This window comes from Podarcis raffonei, chromosome W (genome assembly GCF_027172205.1).
Source record: "Podarcis raffonei isolate rPodRaf1 chromosome W, rPodRaf1.pri, whole genome shotgun sequence".
NCBI lineage: Eukaryota > Metazoa > Chordata > Lepidosauria > Squamata > Lacertidae > Podarcis > Podarcis raffonei.
Genome location: NC_070620.1, coordinates 29,111,320 through 29,137,280, shown reverse-complemented (window position 1 = coordinate 29,137,280; position 25,961 = coordinate 29,111,320). Strand labels below are relative to the sequence as shown.

The 25,961-nt window shown below is 46.8% G+C and overlaps 1 protein-coding gene across 1 annotated transcript in view; it reads right to left on the bottom strand.

The window, feature by feature from the left end:
* Window positions 1-25,961, bottom strand: part of LOC128406134 (probable helicase senataxin) — a 177,508-nt gene that overhangs the window by 112,540 nt on the left and 39,007 nt on the right. Inside the window, exons 2-3 of the mRNA XM_053373158.1 lie at window positions 24,521-24,698; window positions 1,026-1,230 (exon numbers count right to left, since the gene is read on the bottom strand). Coding sequence (XP_053229133.1) covers window positions 1,026-1,230; window positions 24,521-24,697 — 382 coding nt within the window. The 5' untranslated portion in view covers window position 24,698. The remainder of the gene's footprint in view (window positions 1-1,025; window positions 1,231-24,520; window positions 24,699-25,961) is intronic.

The window sequence follows — 25,961 nt, the reverse complement described above, 5'->3', positions numbered from 1 at the left end:
GTTGTTGCTGACCTTTAAAGCCCTAAACGGCCTTGGTCCAGTATACCTGAAGGAGTGTCTCCACCCCCATCGTTCAGCCCGGACACTGAGGTCCAGCGCCGAGGGCTTTTTAACAAATATGTGACAAGAAAAGATGTAACCCTAGTGGTTGGATGAACTTGTCTGACTATGAGGCATGTGTGTGTGTGTGTGTGTGTGTGTGTGAATGAATTGACATTAGCAGCTATATAGAAAGGGACATTGGAGGCAAAGCTCTGTTAGGAAGAGAAACAGAATTTGTTGCTCTCTTTCTTTCTTTGGCTGGGGTTCTACATTTACCATTCATCTGACAGGCAGAAATTCAGCATGTGTGGAGGATATGAGTCATTGAAATTAATGTGCGTTGCTAACTTAGATCTATAAATTTCATTGGGTCTTCCCTATGAGTATGACCAGCATTGGAAATGTAGCTAGATTTTATGCAATAGCCATAAGTCAAAGAAAGCAAAAGATTACACAGCTGCATAAAATGTTATAAACTGCTACAGTTCTTAGTTAAAATTCCTATTCTTTTAAACTTTTATGGTATTTTATTCCTCTAAACACACATTTTAAGTACATTCAATTAGTATATTGATTGTTAAACCCCATATTTATCATTTTTATTGCTTATGTAGAGAATTATGCAGAAATTCTGGTTTAGTATGCTGGCTGTTTGCCGTAATAACATTGATTGATTGATTGCTTTGAAGTCATTTCATTCTGCATCAGGTAAAGTAATTTTAGCCCCCCCCCCCAGTCCCATATTTTGCCCAACCAAAGGTGACAACCCTAGATGAGCAGCAGAATATATATTCTATAAATAAAAATAATACTCCTTTTGTAATAGGTTTTTTTTGGGGGGGATAGTAAAACAAAAAAAAAACAAATCCCAGTCAACATATCACCTCCAGCTGTATTCTGAGAAGACTTTCCATAGCTGCTTTTATTGAACTACTAATGCAGGGGGAGAACTGGATCATGTTCAGGTGCCACCAGATACTCACTGAGACGTTCATGAAGTAACAGGTAGGGGTACTTCAGCATTTCCAACAATGGCACTCTGAGGTTCTCCTCAAAGTTGGAATCCGTATAATGGCACAGTTGCGTTTCCCCATCTTTGTCTACAATGAAGAGGTCACTGTCATCTTCCTCCTGCATTGATTTCTCAAAGTGGGTAATAAGGCGAGTGATTTCAAGCTTGCACAGGATCTGCAATTGGGGGGGGGGGGGGGAAACCGTATAAAATTCTAGAACAGAGAGAGCAACTGACTCTGCTGTCCTAAGAAGACACCAGCTGAAAACAACAGAATCTGTAGATTATTATTTGTTAAATTTATATCCCCCTCTTCCTCCCAAAAGGAACGCAGGGCACCAAACACACAAGTGATAAAATAATTAAAAGATCTAAAAGCTATTCCAATAGAGATGCAGACTGAGGAAGATCTCTGTTTAAAAGCCTTAAATGGTCAAGTGGCAACAACCAGAGAGAACACGTCAGTTTTAAGAAGGAATAAATCAGAATCATTTATTTTATATATATATAAAAAGACACCACAACAGATAAAAAATGACTGCATTCATTTTTTTAAATGAATATTTATTAGCATTTCCAAAGTAATACAAAGTACAAAAACAAAAACAAAAAACAAAAAACCCCCCAAAAATTAAAAACACATAGAATTTCCATTACTTACTTTTCTTTTAACTTGTTTCTCATACCTCCTCACATCTCCCCTCTCTGTATTCCAATTCAAATTATTAGCTCAGCAAGTCCTCACCTGATTTAATTCACCTTAGAAACCAATTTTACTTTATCTAATCTTTGCTCTCATCCAAACTTGTTCATCGATACTTATTCTTAAAACATTTTCTAAGATCGACCATAATTCCCTTCCACGAATTTCCCAATTTTCATACAAATAATAATGCAAAAAAAAAAAAACAAATTATAATTATATACCCTTTAAATTCCCAATTTCTATTCCACCCATACCCCCTTCCCGGTTTCAGTCCCCAACAAATGTCTATCAATCTCAATATACAGTCAGCCTGGAGATCTAACATCCGAGGCTCTTAATTCTCTCTCACTTCCTCTCTGCCGGTTTTTTTGATAGTCCTTAATGTTAAAAGGCGAAAGATTTATACGATCTAAAGAGAAACCAGAGTTGACTTCCGGGTTAGCGCCATCGACTAATGGCGGATTCCCTCTGAGCTCCGGAGGGAATCGGCTCCGCAGGATCCGGGTCTTGCCGCTGCGGCAACGCGGGGACCCATAAAAATCACAGGCGGTGAAGCCTGTGAACCTGGTGACTCGGCGGGCACCATTTGCGCCCCCCCCGACCCGCGAAGGAGCCTTTTTAAAGGCTTCGGAACAGGGGACGGGGTGAGCGGCGCGGTGCGGAGAGTCGACTGCTTCTCCTGCAGAGTGAAGCCGCATTGCCATGGTCGGAGAGCGCTGACTTCTTCTTTTGAACAATTGGACTCTAAAAGTAACAACCCGTGAGTACTACGGAAATTGGTACTGTAAAGAAAATTTTGCTTTTAAGAATTAGGCACGATCGGGGAAGGTGTAAAAAGGAAGTCTGCCTCCCCGTCTTGTAAACAAGTTAAAGCAAAGACCTGCTAACTAAGGTCGAGAGAACCTTTTCTTCTTTCCTTCTTTGGTAAAAGACTTTAATTTCACGATTTGGCAGTATAAGAAATTTTGCTGGAGAATAAAGAGCTAATTTTGGGAAGCGAAGTACCACCCTCCCGGACCCGGGAGTGTTCCGCGAGAGAGCCTGTCGATGAGGTACTAAAGAGTTTGACAGCTGTCAAAGTAGCTGTCAAAACGGAAAAAGAGAACTTTGTTTCTGTTGCTTCTGCTGGTTATATATGTTACAAATTTTGTTATAATTTGTTGAAAACAAGGAAGAACTGATACAAACTAGTTGGATTTTTGGACCTGGATTGGAATGAACACTAAGAAACCAAAATCCCTCTAGAGGGGGATTTGGGACATTACAAGAATGGCTGGAGAAGGGAGAATTCAGGCTGAATTGGACAGAGTCTTTGTTCTCTTGGGAAAGTTGCAAGGCGAAATTGATGTTTTGGCTATAAATGTTACAACTCTGGACTCAACTGTAAACAATATCATTGAAACTGATAAGGAGTTGAATCTGGAAGTTTATTCAACTGAACAGAAAGAGAAACTTGACAACTTTGAGAATTTGGAGAAGGAGACATATGTTGTCCCTGAAGAGCTGCAGATGATGAAGGAGGACTTGAGGCCTGACATGATGGTAATGAAGGAAAATAAGAATTTGATGTGGAAAATCTGGCCTGAATTGGAGATTGAAGAAAGGAAAGATCTCCTTATGTGGAGATCCAAAGACCTAAGGATTATAAATTTGTTCAAGGTGGAGGTTGGAGCCTTGGGGACATTTGGACTTGAAAGGAGTAAGAAACAAGATTTGGGTTCCACCTTTAAGTATAGAGGACTGGTTGAAAGAAACATGGATCCTGAAGGGCCAGAGCTTCTCCGAGAGTTGGTGTTTAATTTTAAGGACTATCAAAAAAACCAGCAGAGAGGAAATGAGAGAGAATTAAGAGCCTCGGATGTGAGATCTCCAGGCTAAATATTAGATTAAGACTGATGGACATTTGTTGGGGACTGGAACCGGGAAAGGGTGGGATGGGGTTTGGGAATCCAAAGGGTACATAAGTATAATGTGTTTTGCTTTTATTTTTGTTTTTGTAATGTTTATGAAATTTAGGAAATTCGTGGAAGGGAATTTGGGTCGACTTTAGAAAGAATGTTTTAAGAATATGTATTGATGTATAAGTATTGATGTTTAAGTTTGGATAAGGTAAAATTGGTTTTTTTAAAAAAAATGAACTAAATTAAAGGAAAATAAGGTTAGCAAAAATAAATTGAGGAAATGGATGAAAGAGTAAAAGTAAAATAATAACATGTTAATTTATATGGTTAAGAATTATGGTTAAGGATTTGCTGAATCAATAACTTGAATTGGAATACAAAAAGGGGAGGTATGAGGAGGTCGGGAAAATATGTCAATGAAAGTAAATTTTGGTGAACTTAATGTGTTTTTAATTTTTATGTATTTTTTTCTGTTTTTTCGTATTTTTTTTCTTTTTCTTTTTGACTTTTTATATTCTTACTGTATTAATTTTGAAAATTTTAATAAATATCTTTTTTTAAAAAAAAAAAGATAGTCCTTAATGTTAAACACCAAATCTCGGAGAAGCTCCGGCTCAACACGATCCATATTTCTTCCGTCCAAACCTCCATCCTTAAAGGTGAAGCCTATGGGGTGTTCCAAATCTTGTTTCATGTTCAAGTCCGTTTATCCCCACAGCTCCAACCTCCACCTTAATCAAATTTGTAATCCTTAGGTCTTCAGATCTCCACACGAGGAGATCTCTCCGTTTTTCACTCTCCAATTCAGGCCAGACTTTCCACATCCAATTTTTATTTTCCTTTGTTGCCATCTCCCGCCAGGAGAGCCGATGGAAGTTGGAACAGCGCGCGCGCGCGCGCAGTTTCAAATCCCAGTGAAGGGAGGAAGAAGGAGGGAAAGAGCGTCAAGAAATGTTATCTCTGCCAGCAGCCAGGTCACTTTGCCAGAGTCTGCCCGCAAAGAAAGGAATGGCAAGGGATGGCGGGAGCTGTTGGGGGGAAGGAGGAGGGAGTCCAGGAGCCAGTAAAAGCCAACACCTGGCTGCCACCGTCAGGGCACTGCAGCCAGGCCAAGGAGCAGTAAAAGTGCCCACTCCGGAACCTCCAAGACCAGCCCTAGTAATAGAGGTGTTGCTAGAGCTGGCAAACGGATACCCACTAAAGACAAAGGCGCTGTTGGACTCAGGCAGCTCCTGTAATTTTATGAGTAAGGAGTTTGCAGCTGAACACCAGATACAGACACTCCCTTTAAGCAACCCCCTGCAGGTGACCACGATCGATGGGAGGGAGCTGTTGGGAGGAGAAGTTAGCCTACAGACCGTCCCAATGGTTATGAGGGTGGCCAGGCACACCGAAAGGATAGCGTTCAATGTGGCCACCCTGGGAGGGGCTCCCGTCATTTTGGGAATGAGCTGGCTAGCGTTGCATGACCCGCTAGTGGGCTGGCATCAGAGAGTGGTTTCCTTTGGGTCAGCACATTGCCTGGAACACTGCAGAGAGGGAAAGGTGCCAGAAGGGGCAAAAGCCTTTCTAGCAGGGACGGAAGTGGCGGACAAAGGGAAGGTGCCCAAACAATACGCTGACCTGAGCAAGGTCTTCAGCGAAAGGGAAGCAGATAAACTACCACCGCATAGAGCCTTTGACTGCCAAATTAACCTGGTCCCTGGGGCCCAGCTCCCCGTGGGCAAGCTGTACGCCATGTCAGACAGGGAAATGCAGGAGTTAAGGGAGTTTATTGATAAAAACCTGAAGAGGGGCTTCATCAGAGAGTCCAGAGCGATGGGGGGGAGCCCAGTGTTTTTTGTGGACAAAAAAAACACGGATAAACCCAGGCTTGTAGTGGACTACCGGCGGCTAAATGCCGTGTCAGAACCAGTGACTTTCCCCATGCCCAGGATTGATGACATTTTGACCAGGGTGAGGAAGGGAAAGATATTCACGAAACTGGACCTGAGAGGGGCATACAACCTGATACGAATAAAGAAAGGGGATGAATGGAAAACCACCATGTTCACCCCTTTGGGGGCTTTTGAATATCTCGTTATGCCATTCGGATTGCAATCAGGCTCCGCCTGTTTTCAATCGCTCATGAACCATGTCCTGGGACCTTTGCTCTACAAGAATTGCGTGGCCTTCCTCGATGACGTGCTGATATATTCAGAGAATGAGGAGCAGCATGTAAAGGATGTCAGGGAAGTGCTGAGCCAGCTGCAAGCAAACCAGCTGTGGGTGAAATTGGAGAAGTGTCAGTTTCACACCAAGGAGGTGGAATTCCTGGGGTACCGCTTATCAGACAAGGGATTAGCCATGGATCCAGGCAAGGTCCAGGCGGTGCTGGAATGGAAGACACCGAAAACGAAAAAGGATGTGCAAAGGTTCTTAGGGTTTGGGAACTTTTACCGTAAATTCATCAAGAACTTTGCCCACTTAACGGCTCCCATCACGGACTGTCTAAGCAGCAAGAAGAAATTCGTTTGGACGGCGGAGGCGGAGCAAGCATTTGAGGAATTGAAAAGGGCATTCGCTTCGGAAGAACAACTCCTGCATGTGGATTTACAAAAACCCATGAGAGTGGAAACTGATGCCTCAGACCGGGCGGTGGGGGCGGTGCTGCTTCAGCCAGGGAGCAATAAGTTGGAATGGAGACCGTGTGCCTTCTTTTCGCGTAAGCTGAACAAATCCGAGAGGAACTACACCGTATATGACCGAGAACTACTCGCCATTCACGAAGCGTTCCGGAGATGGAGACACTTACTAATTGGCGCACAGCATAAGGTGCAAGTGTGTACGGACCACAAGAATTTGGAGTATTGGAGAACGGCACGAGTGCTCAACCAACGACAAGTGAGATGGGCCCAGGAGTTCTCCAAATTCCATTTTGAAATCTGCTATGTGCCAGGTCCAGAAAACATCAGAGCGGACGCTCTCTCTCGCAAACCTGAATATTTGGAGGGGGAGGGAGCGCCTGAAGAGAGACATATTATCCCAGAGGACCACTGGGTGTGTGGGGCGGCCTGGGTGGGGCAAAAGGAACTGGTAGAGGGAACGGTAAATGATGAATACGCCCAGGATAAGCTCAGAGGTTTAAGGAGAGAGGGAGAAGACCCCGGAGGTTTTGAAGAAAGAAACGGGGCATTGTATTACAAAGGGGCACTATATATACCCGAAGGGGAATTGAGGGGGAGAGTACTCAAACAGCTGCACGACAATCCCACAGCGGGGCATTTTGGGCAACACAAGACCATGTGGTTGGTGACCAGGGAGTTTTGGTGGCCCAAGGTGAGGGAGGATGTACGGGAGTATGTGAGAAGGTGTGACCAATGCCAGAGAGCCAAAGGAGAAAGGCGGGCACCAGCGGGGTTATTAGAACCGTTACCCACACCAGAACGACCGTGGGAGGCGGTATCGATAGATTTTATGACTGATCTGCCTAAATCCCAGGGGAAAACCGCCATACTAGTCGTAGTAGACCTGTTAACTAAGATGGGTCACTTTGTAGCTTGCTCACATGCAGTCACGGCGGAAGAGACAGCGAAATTGTTTGTAGAACATATTTTTAGGCTGCATGGCGCCCCCTTGAGGGTGGTCTCCGACAGAGGGAAACAGTTCACGTCCAGATTCTGGAGGAAACTTATGAGCTTGTTGCACGTAGAGGTCAACTTTTCGACTGCCAGGCACCCTGAGACCAATGGGCAGGCGGAGAGGGCAAACGGTATCCTCCAACAATACCTGAGGTGTTATGTCAATGACAGAGAGAACGATTGGGTCGAAAAGTTGGCGCTAGCGGAATTTGCTTACAATAATGCAGAGAATGTGTCCACCGGGATGAGCCCCTTTTTGGCTAATTATGGGTGCCACCCCAGGGCGTTTCCAGGGGGAGGAGGGGAGAGATGGAGTGTCCCGGCCGCTGAACATTTTGTAGAAGAAATGGAAGCGATCCATCGTCAACTCCAACTCAACTTAGAAAGGGCCAAAGAAGAATATAAGAGGCAGGCAGACAAGAGCAGAAGGGAAGGTGAAACCATTAGGGTGGGGAGTCAGGTCTGGCTGTCAACCCAAGGGTTGCCGTTCAAGGGGGGTTGCAAGAAATTGAGACCCAAAAGATTGGGACCATTTGAGGTCATCCAACAGGTCAACCCAGTGGCTTTCAGACTCCGGTTACCGAACCACATGAAACTGCACCCAGTATTCCACAGGTCATTACTGTCACCGTATAGGGGGGAAGGTGAAGGGGTCTCCACACGGGGGCCAGTCTTAGAAGAAAGGGAAAGCAGCAACCATGTGGCGGAAATCATCGACTCCAGGTGGAAGGGTAATCAGGTGGAGTATTTGGTCGCGTGGGAAGGGGAACCGGAGTCGGAAAACACCTGGGTGACGGCAGAGGAGGTCCGTGACGAGATCTTGATCGAAACGTTCCACCAAAGGTTCCCCAGGAAACCTCAGCCAGTAGCGAGGTTCCGGAGGGAGTACTTTGGCACCACCGACGATGAGGAGGAACTGGAAGGATTCAGGGAATCGGAGTTGGAAGGAGGAACAGACTCCGATGAGGAGGAGTACTTGGAAACCGGAAACAGCAAGAGGTGGAGGGAAGTGTTCGAAACTTCGGAAGATGAGGGAGGTTCTTTCAGGGGTTTTGCTCCCTCGCCTCCCGCAGAGGAGGGGAGGGAAGGGGGTGAAGGGGGCCCTGGAGGGGAGGTGGATGTCAGGGAACTGCCATCTGAGACGCAGGAGGTGAAAGGGCTCACGGAGGGTGAGAGAGACCATTCAGCTGAGGAGGGGACCAGCAGGGGGAGAAGTGGAGTTCCAAGGGAAAGTGAGTCGGAGGGAGGGCTCAGAGACACTTCAAGCGAGAACAGTGGGGAGGTTTCACGACCTCCTGTAGGGACACCCACTCCTCGCCGGAAACTGTCACGCCGAGAGTCCAGAAGACGCGTTTCCGTTAAGGAGCTTTTATGCTGGAAGAAGTTCCGTAAACGCCCACTGTCCGATTCAACGAGCGACTGATGGAGCCATGCTTAAGGAGCTCCGTCACAGACAGAGGTTTGTGGACTTAGCCAAACTCTGAGGGACAAGGATTTTACGCACAAGCAGCTCACCATCCCATCACAGGAAGGTATCAGGGTTTAAACTCAACAAAAACAAGACGAAAATGCTAGCAAAAAATCTGAAGAAAGAAGAGATGGAAGAATTACAAGTAGACTCAAGAATTGCAATAGCTAAAAAAATAAAATATTTAGGAATTTGGATGACAACAAAAAATATAAACCTGTACAAGGACAACTATGAGGTGGTATGGAAAGAAATTAAGAAAGATATGGATATATGGAGCAGACTAAAATGGTCATTATTAGGCAGAATCTCTATGATAAAAATGAATATACTACCTAGACTGTTATTTCTATTTCAAGCAATACCAGTGGTAAAAGGGATAAGACAATTTAAGGATTGGCAAAAAAATTTAGCAAAATTTGTCTGGCAGGGGAAAAGGCCAAGGATAAAAATGAAGATACTAGTAGATAAGAAAGAGAGAGGAGGTTTTGATTTACCAGACCTGACTTTATATTATGAAGCTTCATGCTTGGTATGGTTAAAAGATTGGCTGACTTTAGAAAACACTGACCTATTAGATCTAGAGGGCCACGACAATAGATACGGTTGGCATTCGTACCTATGGTACAACAAAGTAAAGGTACATAAAGGTTTTCTAAACCATGTGATTAGGAAATCTTTATATGAAGTATGGGATCGGAATAAAAACCTCCTGGAAAGAAAGACACCGTGGTGGATATCACCAATCGAGGTGTTGACAACAAAAAAAGTAAACATGGAAGGGGAAAGAGTAACATATGAGGATATTACTAGGAAAACAGACCAAGGGATAAAGCTCAAACCATATGACCAAATTGAAAAGATGTTAACAGGGTGGCTGCAATACCACCAGATCAGTGACTTATTAAAGGAAGACAAAAAGAGAAATGGGTTCGAAGATAAAAAATCGAAATTCCAAATCGAGTTAATAGACTGTAAAGATAAAATTTTATCAAGAATGTATAGTTTATTGCTAGAATGGTATACAAAAGACGAAGAAGTAAAGGAATCAATGATAAAATGGGCAATTGATATTGGGCATAACATTGAATTGGATGCGTGGAAAAGGTTATGGAAGGAGGGTTTGAGATTTACAGGATGCATGGCTTTAAAGGAAAACTTGCTAAAAATGATGTATAGGTGGCATTTGACGCCAGTAAAATTAGCTAAAATGTATAGGAAAAAAGAAAGAAAATGTTGGAAATGTAAAAAGGCAGATGGGGACTATTTCCATATGTGGTGGACCTGCGATAAGGTAAAAAAATTTTGGGAATCAATTTATAATGAACTCAAAAAAATATTTAGATATACTTTCCCCAAAAGACCGGAAGCATGTCTATTAGGCTTAATAGGAACAGAAATTAAAATAGAAGATCAAAATTTGTTCATGTATGCTACAGCTGCCGCGAGGACCCTTCTGGCCCAAAGATGGAAAGTACAAGATATACCAACGATTCAGGAGTGGCAGGCGAAGTTGACAGAATATGCAGAACTTGCCAAACTGTCAGGGAGGATCCGGGACCAGGGAGATCAAAGATACCAAAATAACTGGAGTAAATTTATTGAATATTTAAAGAAGAATTGTAAAGAGGTCAAGACACTAGCAGGATTGACATAATACCTCCAATGAATAATAGTACTAATATGAGAATGATGTGCGTGATGGAAAGAGGATAAATATACCAGTTGTGGGGAGGGAGGGGGTTTGCGACTCGGCAGAGTCAAAGGGAATGTATGGTGCTATTACAATTTGTTGGAAAAGAATATGTAAGGAAAACAATAAAAATTCACTTGGGGAAAAAAAACAAAAATGCTGCAAATGGAAGGGTCAAGACAGAATGGAGCTCAGCACTGGCAAATGGTGCTGTGTACTTTATTTACATGGAGTCTATTCAGCAGCCACACAAACATATCCCTGGCCATCTTGTAATTCAATCACAGTCTTCAAACACACGTTTGGACTCTCAATAACTGTCAGGGAACTGCCATCGGAAAAACAGGAGGTGAAAGGGCTCACAGAGGCTGAGAGAGACTTATCAGCTGGGGAGGGAACCAGCAGGGGGAGAGGAGGAGCTCCAAGGGAAAGTGAGTCGGAGGGAGGGCTCAGAGATACTTCCAGCGAAAACAGTGGGGAGGTTTCAGGACCTCCTATAGGGACACCCACTCCTCGCCGGAAACTGTCGCGCCGAGAGTCCAGAAGACGCGTTTCCGTTAAGGAACTTTTATGCTGGAAGAAGTTCCGTAAACGCCCACTGTCGGATTCTACAAGCGACTGACGGAGCCATGCTTAAGGAGCTCCGTTACAGACAGAGGTTTGTGGACTTAGCCAAACTCTGAGGGACTAGGAATTTCACGCACAAGCAGCTCATCATCCCATCACAGCAATCCGACAGTCCCTGAAAGCAGCTTGTGCAGAGAGGCATCATGAGCAACCCAGCCGGAACCGGAGAAGCGGCAGGAGCTGGAGCGGGTCCAAGCCTGGAAGAAAGGTACCGGGTGTTGGAGGTCCAGCTAGCGAGGCAAACAGCGAGGCTCGAGGAGAGGAGGGCGCAGGATGCAGAAAAGGCAAAAGGCGCCCCACTGGCAAGAAAGATGCCAGGATTGGTGCAGAAGTTTGGGGGGGGGACCCCAGGAACTATCAAGCCTTTAGGACAGAGATGCAGTATGCTCTCAATCTGCAGTTTGACGACTTTCCCGACGAGGAATCGCGAGTGGCGTTTGTGGTTGGCCATCTCGAAGGGGGGGCGAGAGACTGGGTTAGACCCCTGATGGCAGGGAATAATGAAATCCTGAAGGACACGAGGAAGTTCTTTCGCGCCATGGACCTGATGTTTTCCAGCGACATTGAGCAGGGAGTGGTGCGCAGACAGTTGATGGCTTGTAAACAGGGGAACCGATCTGTCCGTGAGTACTGGACTGAGTTTACCATGTTGATACATAAATTGGGGTGGGATCTATCGGCGGAACCCATTCAAATGCTTTTCGAAGAGGGGCTTTCTTCGGCGGTGAAAGACGAACTTTCCCGGGCGCCCAGGGCGGAGTCTATGGACCAGCTGACCAAATCAGCGCTGACCATTAGAGCGCGCCAGGAGGCGAGAGCCTTGGAGAAGCGGGAAGGGAAAGGAGAGCGTTGGAGGGATTTCCGCATTCCAGAGATTCCGGAGCCAACTTTCCCGCCAGGAGAGCCGATGGAAATTGGAACAACGCGCGTGCAGTTTCAAATCCCAGTGAAGGGCGGAAGAAGGAGGGGAAGAGCGCCAAGAAATGTTATCTCTGCCAGCAGCCAGGTCACTTTGCCAGAGTCTGCCCGCAAAGAAAGGAATGGCAAGGGATGGCGGGAGCTGTTGGGGGAAAGGAGGAGGAAGTCCAGGAGCAAGTAAAAGCCAACGCCTGGCGGACACCATCAGGGCACAGCAGCCAGGCCAAGGAGCAGTAAAAGTGCCCACGCCGGAACCTCCAAGACCAGCCCTAGTGATAGAGGTGTTGCTAGAGCTGGCAAACGGACACCCACTAAAGATAAAGGCGCTATTGGACTCAGGCAGCTCCTGTAATTTTATGAGTAAGGAGTTTGCAGCTGAACACCAGATACAGACAATCCCTTTAAGTAACCCCCTGCAGGTGACCACGATTGATGGGAGGGAGCTGTTGGGAGGAGAAGTTAGCCTACAGACCGTCCCAATGGTTATGAGGGTTGCCAGGCACACCGAAAGGATAGCGTTCAATGTGGCCACCTTGGGAGGGGCTCCCATTATTTTGGGAATGAGCTGGCTAGCGTTGCATGATCCGCTAGTGGGCTGGCATCAGAGAGTGGTCTCCTTTGGGTCAGCACATTGCCTGGAACACTGCAAAGAGGGGAAGGCTTCGGAAGGGGCAAAAGCCTTTCTAGCAGGGACGGAAGTAACGGACAAAGGGAAGGTGTACGGGAGTATGTAAGAGGGTGTGACCAATGCCAGAGAGCCAAAGGAGAAAGGCGGGCGCCGGCGGGGTTATTAGAACCGTTAACCACACCAGAACGACCGTGGGAGGCGGTATCGATAGATTTTATGACTGATCTGCCGAAATCCAAGGGGAAAACCGCCATCCTGGTCGTAGTAGACCTGTTAACTAAGATGGGCCACTTTGTAGCTTGCTCACATGCAGTCACGGCGGAAGAGACAGCGAAATTGTTTGTAGAACATATTTTTAGGCTGCATGGCGCCCCCTTGAGGGTGGTCTCAGACAGAGGCAAACAGTTCACGTCCAGGTTCTGGAGGAAGCTCATGAGCTTACTGCACGTAGAGGTCAATTTTTCGACTGCCAGGCACCCTGAAACCAACGGGCAGGCGGAGAGAGCAAACGGTATCCTCCAACAATACCTGAGGTGTTATGTCAATGACAGAGAGAACGATTGGGTCGAAAAGTTGGCGCTAGCGGAATTTGCCTACAATAATGCGGAGAATGTGTCCACCGGGATGAGCCCCTTTTTGGCTAATTATGGGTGCCACCCCAGGGCGTTTCCAGGGGGAGGAGGGGAGAGATGGAGTGTCCGGCCGCCGAACATTTTGTAGAAGAAATGGAAGCGATCCATCGTCAACTCCAACTCAACTTAGAAAGGGCCAAAGAAGAATATAAGAGGCAGGCAGACAAGAGCAGAAGGGAAGGGGAAACCATTAGGGTGGGGAGTCAGGTCTGGCTGTCAACCCAAGGGTTGCCGTTCAAGGGGGGTTGCAAGAAATTGAGACCCAAAAGATTGGGACCATTTGAGGTCATTCAACAGGTCAACTCAGTGGCTTTCAGACTCCGGTTACCGAACCACATGAAACTGCACCCAGTATTCCACAGGTCATTACTGTCACCGTATAGGGGGGAAGGTGAAGGGGTCTCCACACGGGGACCAGTCTTAGAAGAGAGGGAAAGCAGCAACCATGTGGCAGAAATCATCGACTCCAGGTGGAAGGGTAATCAGGTGGAGTATTTGGTAGCGTGGGAAGGGGAACCGGAGTCGGAAAACACCTGGGTGACGGCAGAGGAGGTCAATGACGAGATCTTGATCGAAACGTTCCACCAAAGGTTCCCCAGGAAACCTCAGTCAGTAGCGAGGTTCCGGAGGGAGTACTTTGGCACCACCGACGAGGAGGAGGAACTGGAAGGATTCAGGGAATCGGAGTTGGAAGAAGGAATAGACTCCGATGAGGAGGAGTACATAGAAACCAGAAACAGCAACCGGTGGAGGGAAGTGTTCGAGACTTTGGAAGATGAGGGAGGTTCTTTCAGGGGTTTTGCTCCCTCGCCGCCCGCAGAGGAGGGGAGGGGAGGTGGTGAAGGGGGCCCTGGAGGGGAGGTGGATGTCAGGGTACTGCCATCGGAAAAACAGGAGGTGAAAGGGCTCACAGAGGCTGAGAGAGACTTATCAGCTGGGGAGGGAACCAGCAGGGGGAGAGGAGGAGCTCCAAGGGAAAGTGAGTCGGAGGGAGGGGTCAGAGATACTTCCAGCGAAAACAGTGGGGAGGTTTCAGGACCTCCTATAGGGACACCCACTCCTCGCCGGAAACTGTCGCGCCGAGAGTCCAGAAGATGCGTTTCCGTTAAGGAACTTTTATATGCTGGAAGAAGTTCCATAAACGCCCACTGTCGGATTCTACAAGCGACTGACGGAGCCATGCTTAAGGAGCTCCGTTACAGACAGAGGTTTGTGGACTTAGCCAAACTCTGAGGGACTAGGAATTTCACGCACAAGCAGCTCATCATCCCATCACAATAACTGTGCAAGGTTTTAGAAAAGATATATAGCCAAGATCCTGGAAGATCCAGGCAAGGAAGAACAAACTGTTTTATGAGTCAGGCTAACTGGCCAGACAAAATACTGAAAAGACGCTTAAGCATTAAACCAAACAGGAAAGGAAGCAATACAACAGAAAGGCAAAGAGGTGGCAGACAAAAGAAAAACAGAAAACTGCAGTAACCCAGAAAGCCCAGTGGCACCTAAAGACCAAGAAATTAGTTGCTTAGGCTGCAACAGAGTAACATGGCTACCTCTTTGAAAATTGTTAAAATAACGAGGGCATAGTGTTAGTCCATTAAGAGAAAAAAAATTCCAAGCACACCAATACAAATCTATGGAGCAACCACATTCCGAATACAGTGTTACCCTGGTTTACGAACTTAATCCGTTCTGGAAGTCCGTTCTTAAACCAAGGCGTGCTTTCCCATAGCAGCAGGGGACTCAATTTACACTCAACAGGAAGCGGAACATGTTCTGCTTCCAAAGCAAAGTTCACAAACCAAAACACCTACTTCTGGGTTTGCAGCGTTCTTAATCAAGCTGTTCATAAATTAAGCTGTTCTTATTATTTTTTAATAGATATTTATTGAAATTTTCAAAATATTACAAAATGCAAAAAAGAAAAAAAAGAAAAATACAAATTAAAAATAGTTAAAAACAATTCCATCTTCCTTTACTTAACTTTCATTTGCTTATTTCCCGGACTTCCTCACCCCTCCCTTTCCTGTATTCCAATTCAATTTGTTAATTCAGCAAATCCTTCCCCACTTTATTTATTCTAATCTTTCATTACATTACCTTACTCTATTTTCCTCATTATCTTATAAAAAACCTTATAATTCAAAACCTAAATCTTATTTTTAATAACTTCTCATAACCATTATGTTCTTTCCTAATCCTTTAAACATTTATACTAAAGCCAGGCAATTTCGTTTCAAACATCCTTCTAACATTCATCAGTTATGTAAGACAGTCCTAGTAACAAAATAAAGAAGAAAAAATAAAGCAATCCAGTCTTCATCCAGCGTCCCTTCCTCCTGGTCCCGGGTTTGTCAGTCCATTTATCCCATTAAACTAGCACATTAACCTGGTAATCTTATATCCGAGGCTCTTAAGTCATGAGTGCATGTTCTGGAAGTTGGGCAATAGGGGCAGTACAGGATTCCTACTGGTGTACCGACCTCCCCGCTGCACCAAGGATTCCCTGCCCGAGCTGCTTCAGGTCGTGGCGGATATGCTCCTGGAGACACCTAGCTTGGTTGTCCTGGGGGATTTTAACATCCATGCCGACACGACCTTACAAGGGGCCGCTCGGGACTTCGTGGAAAGCATGGCCTCCATGGGGCTGTCCCTGAATAAGTTTGGCCCAACTCATAGCCGTGGACATGCCTTAGACTTGGTGTTCACCTCTATGGATTTTGGTGATCTGACACTAACTAAAAGAGAAACAAAAGAAGTGCCATGGTAAGATCACTTCCTGGTGCAACTGGACTTCTCTGCGACCCTTCCCCTCTGCAGGGAGCTGGGACCAATTCGGATGGTCCGCCCCCGCCACTTAATGGATCCAATTGGCTTCCAGAGAGTGGTAGGGGATGCTTTATCCCAAGTTGATGGCCTTTCAGCTGATTCCCTGGTGGCACGTTGGAATGCGGAGTTAACCAGGGCTATTGACTGTCTGGCTCCGAAGCGCCCTCTCCGATTGCATGGAGCCCGGATAGCCCCGTGGTTTTCCCCGGAGCTAAGGGTGATGAAACAATCGTTGAGACGGCTAGAGCGCCGGTGGCGGAAAACTCATTCTGAATCAGACCGGACACGGGTTAGAGCTCAACGTCGAGCCTACCAAGTGGCAATGGCGACGGCGAAGAGGGCCTTCTTCGCCGCCTCCATTGCATCTGCAGAAAACAGCAGCAGGAGACTTTTTCAGGTGGTTCACAATCTATCGGAACCACCTGTACCACCGGGGCCTGGTAGGGACCCCAAGATCTCCTGCAATGCTTTTGCAAAGTTTTTTGCAGATAAAATCGCTCAGATTCAGAAGGAGGTAGACTCCACCGTGGGAGCAGGGCCAGGGCGGGAGAGTGCTAGAGTTCTGTCTGGTCCTGTTACATGGGATCAATTCCAATCTGTTACCTCCGAGGATGTGGACAGGCTGCTTGAACAAGTGAAACCGACCACCTGTCTCCTTGATCCTTGCCCATCCTGGCTGATAAAAGCGAGCCGGGAAGGACTGGGCGATGGGCTCTGCGGGCTGGTGAATGCTTCCCTCTGTGAGGGAGCCTTCCCAGACCCGCTGAAAGAGGCGGTCATTAAACCGCTTCTTTAAAAAACATCTTTAGACCCGGCCAATTTGGCCAACTATCGCCCAGTCTCAAATCTGCCATTCTTGGGCAAGGTGATTGAGCAGGTGGTTGCTGAACAACTCCAAGCACGCCTGGAGGAAACGGACCATTTGGATCCCTTCCATTTGCGATTCAGGCCTCACCATGGGACTGAAACTGCCTTGGTCGCGCTGGTTGATGATCTCCGGCGGGCTAGGGACAAAGGTGAGAGCTGTTTCCTAGTTCTGCTGGATCTCTCAGCGGCCTTTGACACCATCGACCATAACATCCTTCTGGACCGTCTAGAGGGGCTGGGAGCTGGGGGCACTGTCATACAGTGGTTCCGCTCCTTCCTCCTGGGCCGTGTCCAGAAAGTGGTGGTGGGGGATGAGTGTTCAGACCCCTGGGCTCTCACTTGTGGGGTGCCTCAGGGTTCTGTCCTCTCCCCCATGCTTTTTAATATCTATATGAAGCCGCTGGGAGAGATCATCAGGGGGTTTGGACTGGGTGTTCATCAGTATGCAGATGACACCCAGCTCTACCCCTCCTTTAAATCAGAACCAGTGAAGGCGGTGAAGGTCCTGTGTGAGTGCCTGGAGGCGGTTGGAGGATGGATGGCAGCTAACAGATTGAGGTTGAATCCTGACAAGACAGAAGTACTGTTTTTGGGGGACAGGGAGCGGGTTGGTGTGGGGGATTCCCTGGTCTTGAATGGGGTAACTGTGCCCCTGAAGGACCAGGTGCACAGCCTGGGAGTCATTTTGGACTCACAGCTGTCCATGGAGGCGCAGGTTAACTCTGTGTCCAGGGCAGCTGTCTACCAGCTCCACCTGGTACGCAGGCTAAGACCCTACCTGCCCGCGAACTGTCTCGCCAGAGTGGTGCATGCTCTAGTTATCTCACGCTTGGACTACTGCAACGCGCTCTATGTGGGGCTACCTTTGAAAGTGACCCGGAAACTGCAATTAATCCAGAATGCGGCAGCTAGACTGGTGACTGGGAGTGGCCGCCGGGACCACATAACACCGGTTCTGAGAGATCTGCATTGGCTCCCAGTACGTTTCCGAGCACGATTCAAAGTGTTGGTGCTGACCTTTAAAGCCCTAAACGGCCTCGGTCCTGTATACCTGAAGGAGCGTCTCCACCCCCATCGTTCAGCCCGGACACTGAGATCCAGCGCCGAGGGCCTTCTGGCGGTTCCCTCATTGCGAGAAGTGAGGCTACAGGGAACCAGACAGAGGGCCTTCTCGGTAGAAGAAGAAGAAGAAGAGTTTGGATTTGATATCCCGCCTTTCACTCCCCTTCAGGAGTCTCAAAGCGGCCAACAATCTCCTTTCCCTTCCTCCCCCACAACAAACACTCTGTGAGGTAAGTGGGGCTGAGAGACTTCAAAGAAGTGTGACTGGCCCAAGGTCACCCAGCAGCGGCATGTGGAGGAGCGGAGACACGAACCCGGTTCCCCAGATTAGGTGACTACCGCTCTTAACCACTACACCACACTGGCTCTCAGTGTGGCGCCCGCCCTGTGGAACGCCCTCCCATCAGATGTCAAAGAGATAAATAATTACCTGACATTCAGAAGACATCTTAAGGCAGCCCTGTTCAGGGAAGTTTTTAATATGTAACGCTGTACTGTTTTTAACACTGATTGGGAGCCGCCCAGAGTGGCTGGGGAAACCCAGATGGGCGGGGTATAAATAATAAATTATTATATTATTATTATTCCATGTCCCTTCAACGATTTTTCTTCATATTCTCCTTCCACTCGTGTGAACTCCAATTTAATAATGCTTTCGCCCCTTTTCAACCAATCAGTCCCTTTTCCACAGTCCAGACTGAGCTCCATGTAGTACTTAAAAGCATATTTCAAAATCCCTCCAAACTTTAGAGCCCCCATATCTCCAAACCTCTCACGGCCCATTGCCAGACTCGGAAAGTCCATATATCCCTGCTCAGGGGGGTCAATCCAACCCCCCATTTCCAATCCAGTCCAAACTTTATCTTTCCGAGTCTGATTTTTTCGAAGATCAGTTGCCAGATCCAAAGGCTCGTGTTCCTGCAGGGCCGCAACCTCCATCTCTGGCTCCATTTCTGACTCCCAAAATTCAGCAGAATCCTCTTCTTTCATCTGTTCTGTCAAGGCACACTCCTGGTTTGATTCCTGGGTAGGCTCCATACCTTTTCCTACTGCCTGTCCAAAATTTCCCGCTGTCTGCTTAAGATTTCCAACCAAGTCAGTCATCAAATTCATTCCCTCATGTAATTCTTCCAATAGAGCATTTGTTTTGTAAAAAACGCACAACAACATTTCTGAATGTATTGTCCTTCAAGGTCACCAGTCAATTCCCATGGGTTATACTGTAGCGGCTGGAAACTCCCTAGAATTAGTTACAATTTCACAGTCTCCCTCTAGGGGGAAAACTTCTGTTGCAAATCCAACCCCAAAGTTTCTTTTCCCCCCCTTTTTTTCTTTTAGATACTTTGTCAATCGTTGTTATTTTAAAATGCGAAAGGAAACAGTGGAATCACAATGTTTCTCTTCTTTTAACTATCTGTCAAAAGACTTCTGTCTCTGGTCAATGAGCTTCAAACGTCAGTCCTGACACCCCGCTCCCGGGTCAGGACGGTGGAAAATTACTTTACTTTAAACTTACTTCTGCAGGTTAAAACAGTCCAAAGAAAGCTCCCCCTTCTCCTCCTGCTGCCGAAGGGGGGGTTCAACTATTTTAGATGATGAAATCCACTCCTTTAATGGTGATTTTCAAAGCTCTAGTTTACTTTGTCTTTGCTTTGTTCAGTCTACAGGGAAACGGAAGGCTGACTTCCTGTTTAGACCTTCCCGTTTCAGTACCAAATTGTAGTAAATTTTTAAGTCCGATTCCTTTCTGTTCCCAATTCCTTATTTATAGTCCAATTTTTCAAGGTTTAGGTACTCACGGTGATTATTTTTAGAATCCAAATTGTCCCAAAAAGAAGGCAGCGCTCTCTGGCAACGGCTATGCGGCTTCGCTCCACGGAAAGGGCAGTTGACTCACAGCACCGCGCTGCTTCCCCCTCCGCATCAGAGCCCGTTAGTGGGTTCCTTTGCGGGTTGGGGGGGGCGCTAAGGGTGCCCGCCGAGTCCCATGGTCACAGGCTTCATCCGCCTGTGATTTTTTAAGGGGTCCCCGCGTCGCCGTAGCGGAAAGGACCCGTTTCGCGTGGAGCTTGTCCCTCCAGTTCAGAGGGAGTCCGCCATTGCCGATGGCGCCACCCCGGAAGTCCAATTAAGCTGTTCTTAAACCAAGGTACCACTGTACTGTGCACAGCTCTGGTTGCTTCACCTCAAAAAGGATATTGTAAAGTTTGGAAACCTTCAGAAAAGGGCCACCAAAATGATGAAAAGAATAGAGTGACTCCCCTATGAAGAAAGGCTGCAATGTTTGGGACTTCTTGGTTTAAAGAAAAGGCGAGTAAGGGGTGACATGGTAGGAGTTTATAAATGTTTGCATGACATGGAAAAAGGTTTTCCTACCTCTCTGATAACACTAGAATTCATGGACTTCCAATGAAGCTGAACGCTTGAAGATTTAGGACAAATAAAAGAAAGGTCTTCTTCATGCAGCACATAGTTAAACTATTGAACTTGCTCTCACAGGAGGCAGTGGTTGCCACCAACCTGGATGACTTTAAAAGAAGGATTAGATAAATTCATGGAGAAGGATATCAATGGCTCCTAGCCATGATGACTATGATCTGTCTCCACAGTTGGGAGGAAGTAATGCTTCTGAATACCAGTTGCTGGAAACTACAGGAGGGTAGGGGGCACTGGTGGAGGAAGAGGAGTGGGGGGGGAGCGCACCGCCCCCGGCAGCGCGATCCCGGCAGGGTGCCATCGCACCTGCCCCCCCGCCTGCACTGGGCATACCACACCACTGCGAGTGGCGCATGCCAGCCCCACCCCCGCCTGCTCTCCGCTCCGCCACTGGTAGGGGGTTCTTGTGCTCGGGCCCTGCTGATGGCTTTCACACAACTAACTGTGAGAACAGGATGTTGGACTAGGTGGGCCCCCTTTGGCTTGATTCATCAGGCTCTTCTTATATTAATTACAACTTTAATTAGTTTTTTTCTTGTTGTTAGAAGAAGCTGAAATGTCAGAATGTAGGCAGCAAGTCTTGGCACTCCCCGGAACTCTTTTTCAGAGTTAGATAAGTATTAAAATGTGTATGCCAGAAGAATGAGACAGAGGAGAGGAAAAAGCTGGGCATGGTGAAAAAACTCCTCCAAAGTTTGCAGCTGGTAATAGCTTTTTGTATAGTACACTTAAGCAGACTTAATTAGTTAGATCATGCTTCGTGCAATTCAGATTTTGAGTTACACCAAGGGTGACTGGGACAAAACAAAACTAAGCAGCTGCTCCCACTTGAAAGTCTAAACAGCAACAGTTAATTTGAGCTCTGTTTTCAAAGCAAAGAGGAACTCAGGTGTTTCTTTTTAAGGAGAGGGAGAGAGGAAGAGAGACAGACAAACAAACAGAGACAGAGAAACATTAGGGTTGCAAGGGGAAGAAAAGGACTTGCAGGCAATTTTATTTTTCACACAAGGAAAGACTTATTTACAAAGTGAGTTAAATGCAGAAAATTTACTTGCATAATTGCTGCAGTCAGCTTATGAGTGCAACTTTTAAAAAATGCAGTTGATTGTATCTAGTGTTCTCTGAACTGAAGTCCAATTTAGATTAATGGGCATGACTAATTTAGGCAGATATATATTTCAATGGGTCTACCTGGAAAACATTGTTGGCTAGAACCCAGCAAGCTATATAGCTAATGTGCTTCTGACACACAACTGAAACAATATTAAATGTATGCTATGTTATGTATTAACATTAACAGATTTCTGTCCACTCACAGATCCCTGCCCTCCTTTCACATTGCTGTTCCCTGGTCCAAATCCCTGTGTTTTCCCCTCCATTAAGTTTAAGTGAGCAAGTGCATCACCCCCAGAAAAAGCTACACCACACTTTTATTCTGTGCCAATGGTCAGATCACTTCCTGGTGCAACTGGACTTCTCTGCGACCCTTCCCCTCTGCAGGGAGCTGGGACCAATTTGGATGGTCCGCCCCCACCACTTAATGGATCCAAATGGCTTCCAGTGAGTGGTAGGGGATGCTTTATCCCATGTTGATGGCCTTTCAGCTGATTCCCTGGTGGCCCGTTGGAATGCAGAGTTAACCAGGGCTATTGACTGCCTGGCTCCAAAGCGCCCTCTCCGATTGCATGGAGCCCGGACAGCCCCGTGGTTTTCCACGGATCTGAGGGCAATGAAACAATCGTTGAGATGGCTAGAGCGCCGGTGGCGGAAAACTCATTCTGAATCGGATCGGACACAGGTTAGAGCTCAACGTCAAGCCTACCAAGTGGCGGCGGCGAAAAGGACCTTCTTCACTACCTCTACTGCATCTGCAGAAAACAGCAGCAGGAGACTCTTTCAGGTGGTTGGCAATCTATTGAAACCACCTTCGTCACCGGGGCCTGGTAGGGACCCCAAGGTCTCCTGCAATGCTTTTGCTAAGTTTTTTGCAGATGAAGTCGCTCAGATTCGGAAGGAGGTAGACTCCACCGTGGGAGCAGGGCCAGGGCGGGAGAGTGCTGGAGTCCTGTCCAGTCATGTTATATGGGATCAATTCCAATCTGTTACCTCCGGGAATGTGGACAGGCTGCTTGGACAAGTGAAACCAACCACCTGTCTCCTGGATCCTTGCCCATCCTGGCTTATAAAAGCTAGCCGGGAAGGACTGGGCGATGGGCTTCATGGGGTGGTGAATGCTTTCCTCCGTGAGGGAGCCTTCCCAGACCCGCTGAAAGAGGCAGTTATTGAATCGCTTCTTAAAAAACCATCTTTAGATGCGGCCACGATGGCCAACTATCGCTCAGTCTCAAATCTTCCATCCTTGGGCAAGGTGATTGAGCGAGTGGTTGCTGAACAACTCCAAGCACGCCTGGAGGATGCGAATAATAAATAATAATAATAAATTTTATTTATATCCCGCCCTCCCCAGCCGAAGCTGGGCTCAGGGCGGCTAACAACAATAAAACAATACAATACAATAAAACAATTGGAAGGGAACCATTTGGATCCCTTCCAATTGGGATTCAGGCCTCACCATGGGACTGAAACTGCCTTGGTCGCGCTGGTTGATGATCTCCGGCGGGCTAGGGACAAAGGTGAGAGCTGTTTCCTAGTTCTGCTGGATCTCTCAGCCGCCTTTGTTACCATCGACCATAACATCCTTCTGGACCGTCTAGAGGGGCTGGGGGCACTGTCATACAGTGGTTCTGCTCCTTTCTCCTGGGCTGTGTCCAGAAAGTGGTGATGAACATGAACATTCAGACCCTTGCGCTGTCACTTGTGGGGTGCCTCAGGGTTCCGTCCTCTCCCCCATGCTTTTTTATATCTATATGAAGCCGCTGGGATATCATCAGGGGGTTTGGGCTGGGCGTATGCAGTATGCAGATGATACCCAGCTCTACCTCTCTCTTAAATCAGAACCAGTGAAGGCGGTGAAGGTCCTGTGAGAGTACCTGGAGGCGGTTGGAGGATGGATGGCGTCTAACAGATTAAGGTTGAATCCTGACAAGACAGAAATACTGTTTTGGGGGGACAGGGGGTGGGCAGGTGTGGGGGACTCCCTGGTTCTGAATGGGTTAACTGTGCCCCTGAAGGACCAGGTGTGCAGCCTGGGAGTCATTTTGGACTCACAGCTGTCCATGGAGGCGCAGGTCAATTCTGTGTCCAGAAGGAGCGTCTCCACCCCCATCGTTCAGCCCGGACACTGAGATCCAACGCCAAGGGCCTTCTGGCAGTTCCCTCACTGCAAGAAGTGAGGTTACAGGGAACCAGGCAGAGGGCCTTCTCAGTAGAGGTGCCTGCCCTGTGGAACGCCCTCCCATCAGAGGTCAAGGAAAAGACATCTGAAGGCAGCCCTGTTTAGGGAAGTTTTTAATGTTTAATGCTGTATTGTGTTTTTAATATCCGATTGGGAGCTGCCCCGAGTGGCTGGGGAAACCCAGCCAGATGGGCGGGGTATAAATAATAAATTATTATTATTATTATTCTAAGTGAGCTGGAACTGCACAGTGCTTACATTCCTAAGGGCACCTTTACAGATCCTATTTCTTACATATAAACCAGCTTTGTATCACTGGCCCATTTATCCAAGTATTGCCTGCTCTGCTTGACCATCAGCTCTCCAGGGGGCAGTCATGTGGGCTGTCTTTTTTTAATTGGAGATCTTATTTTAAGCCAGTTCTTAGGATCATACACCAGGGTGGGTGGCTACCACCCACTTTACAGCCCAAAGCAGATTTCAGCAGGCGGGAGGAAGGTAAGGAAGAGATTTGTTTGGCACCCCCAATATTTTGTGGTTGTTGCGGCTTCAAAGTGCTGCACATCACATAGGGGAGGGGGGAATGAGTCACCTGATGACATCACTGCGACTTCAGGTGAGCAACCCCACCAACCTCTACCACCAGCTGAATCAAGCTACCCACCCCTGAAGCTATCAAATAACTACTGGCCTTCTGCCTGCCCAAATCTGCTATGACTGTCTCTGTCATCAGCCAGCCCCAACACAGCCAGGATATAGTGGGCTATCAATCAAAGCAAATTACCTCATGGAAGGATGGCAACTCATCCTTTGCTTTGTGGTACTCATCCACACACTCTATGCAGTAACAGAGGTCATTATTGGCTGAAGCAAATTCATTTGCAGGCAATGTAGAGGAAGCATAACTTTTTAGCAGGTTGACGACTGAATCATCAGAGGTGCACCAACGACATGCACCCATTCTGCAGATAAACACAAAAATAAAAAAGAGAAAGAGAAATAATTATTTGTAATTATTTGAAAACACGAACACAGAAATGTTCTGAGTAAAGTTCAACAACATAGAAAGCTGCTTTATATCGAGCCACACAAAAGAACACAGATGAGCCTGACATATCAGGCCAATCACCCATCTAGTCCAGCACCCTGTTTTCAGTTGCCAACCAGATGCCTGTGGGAGACTGGCAAGCAACACCCAAGCACAACTGCACTCTCCCCTCCTGCTGTTTCCCGAAACTGGCATTCAGAAGTATTATTGCCTCCAACCATGGAGGCAGAGCATAGCTGTCATAGCTAGTAGTCATTGACCGCATTATGCTCCTTGAATTTGCCCAAACCTCTTTTAAAGCCATCTGATTTGGTGGCCATCATTGCCTCCTGTTGGATCGTTGTGTTCCATCTAAGACAATATTGTCTGCACTGACTGGCACCAGCTCTCCAGCGTTTCCTACAGAGGACAACACCCAGCCCTACCTGGAGATACTGAGAACTGACTCTGGGACTGTTTAAATTCAAAGCAGATGGTCCACCACTGAGCTACAGCCCTTCCCAAGTTATCTCAGGGAGAAGCTCCCACACACAAACCCATACTTGTACATACAAGAACTACCAATACAGTGGTACCTTGGTTTACAACCATAATCCGTTCTGGAGGTCTGGTTGTAAACCAAAACAGGTTCCGGGTTTGACGTGGTTGTAATCCAAAATGGTTGTAATCCAAAGCGGTTGCAATAATAATAATAATAATAATAATAATAATAATAATAATAATAATAATAATAATTTATTATTTATACCCCGCCCATCTGGCTGGGTTTCCCCAGCCACTCTGGGCGGCTTCCAACAAAGTATTAAAATACAGTGGTCTGTTAAACATCAAAAGCTTCCCTAAAGAGGGCTGCCTTCAGATGTCTTCTAAAAGTCTGGTAGTTGTTTTTTTCGTTAACATCTTGTGGGAGGGCGTTCCACAGGGCGGGTACCACTACCGAGAAAGTGAACAAGGAATCTGCCAATGCTTGAAGATAATATATGCACAACCCTCCTATGTTCCCAGGGGAAATTGGGCAGTCTCATACTATAGTTGCACCCAGGAAGATTGTTAACACTTTTTATTATTATTTCTCAAGGCCTTTGAAATGCAGTTTAGGGAAGTTTTAGAGTGAATGCATTAACAGCTATAGCTTCCTGTGGTTCAGTTGATGTCTTCCAGGTTTTTACATGTAGCA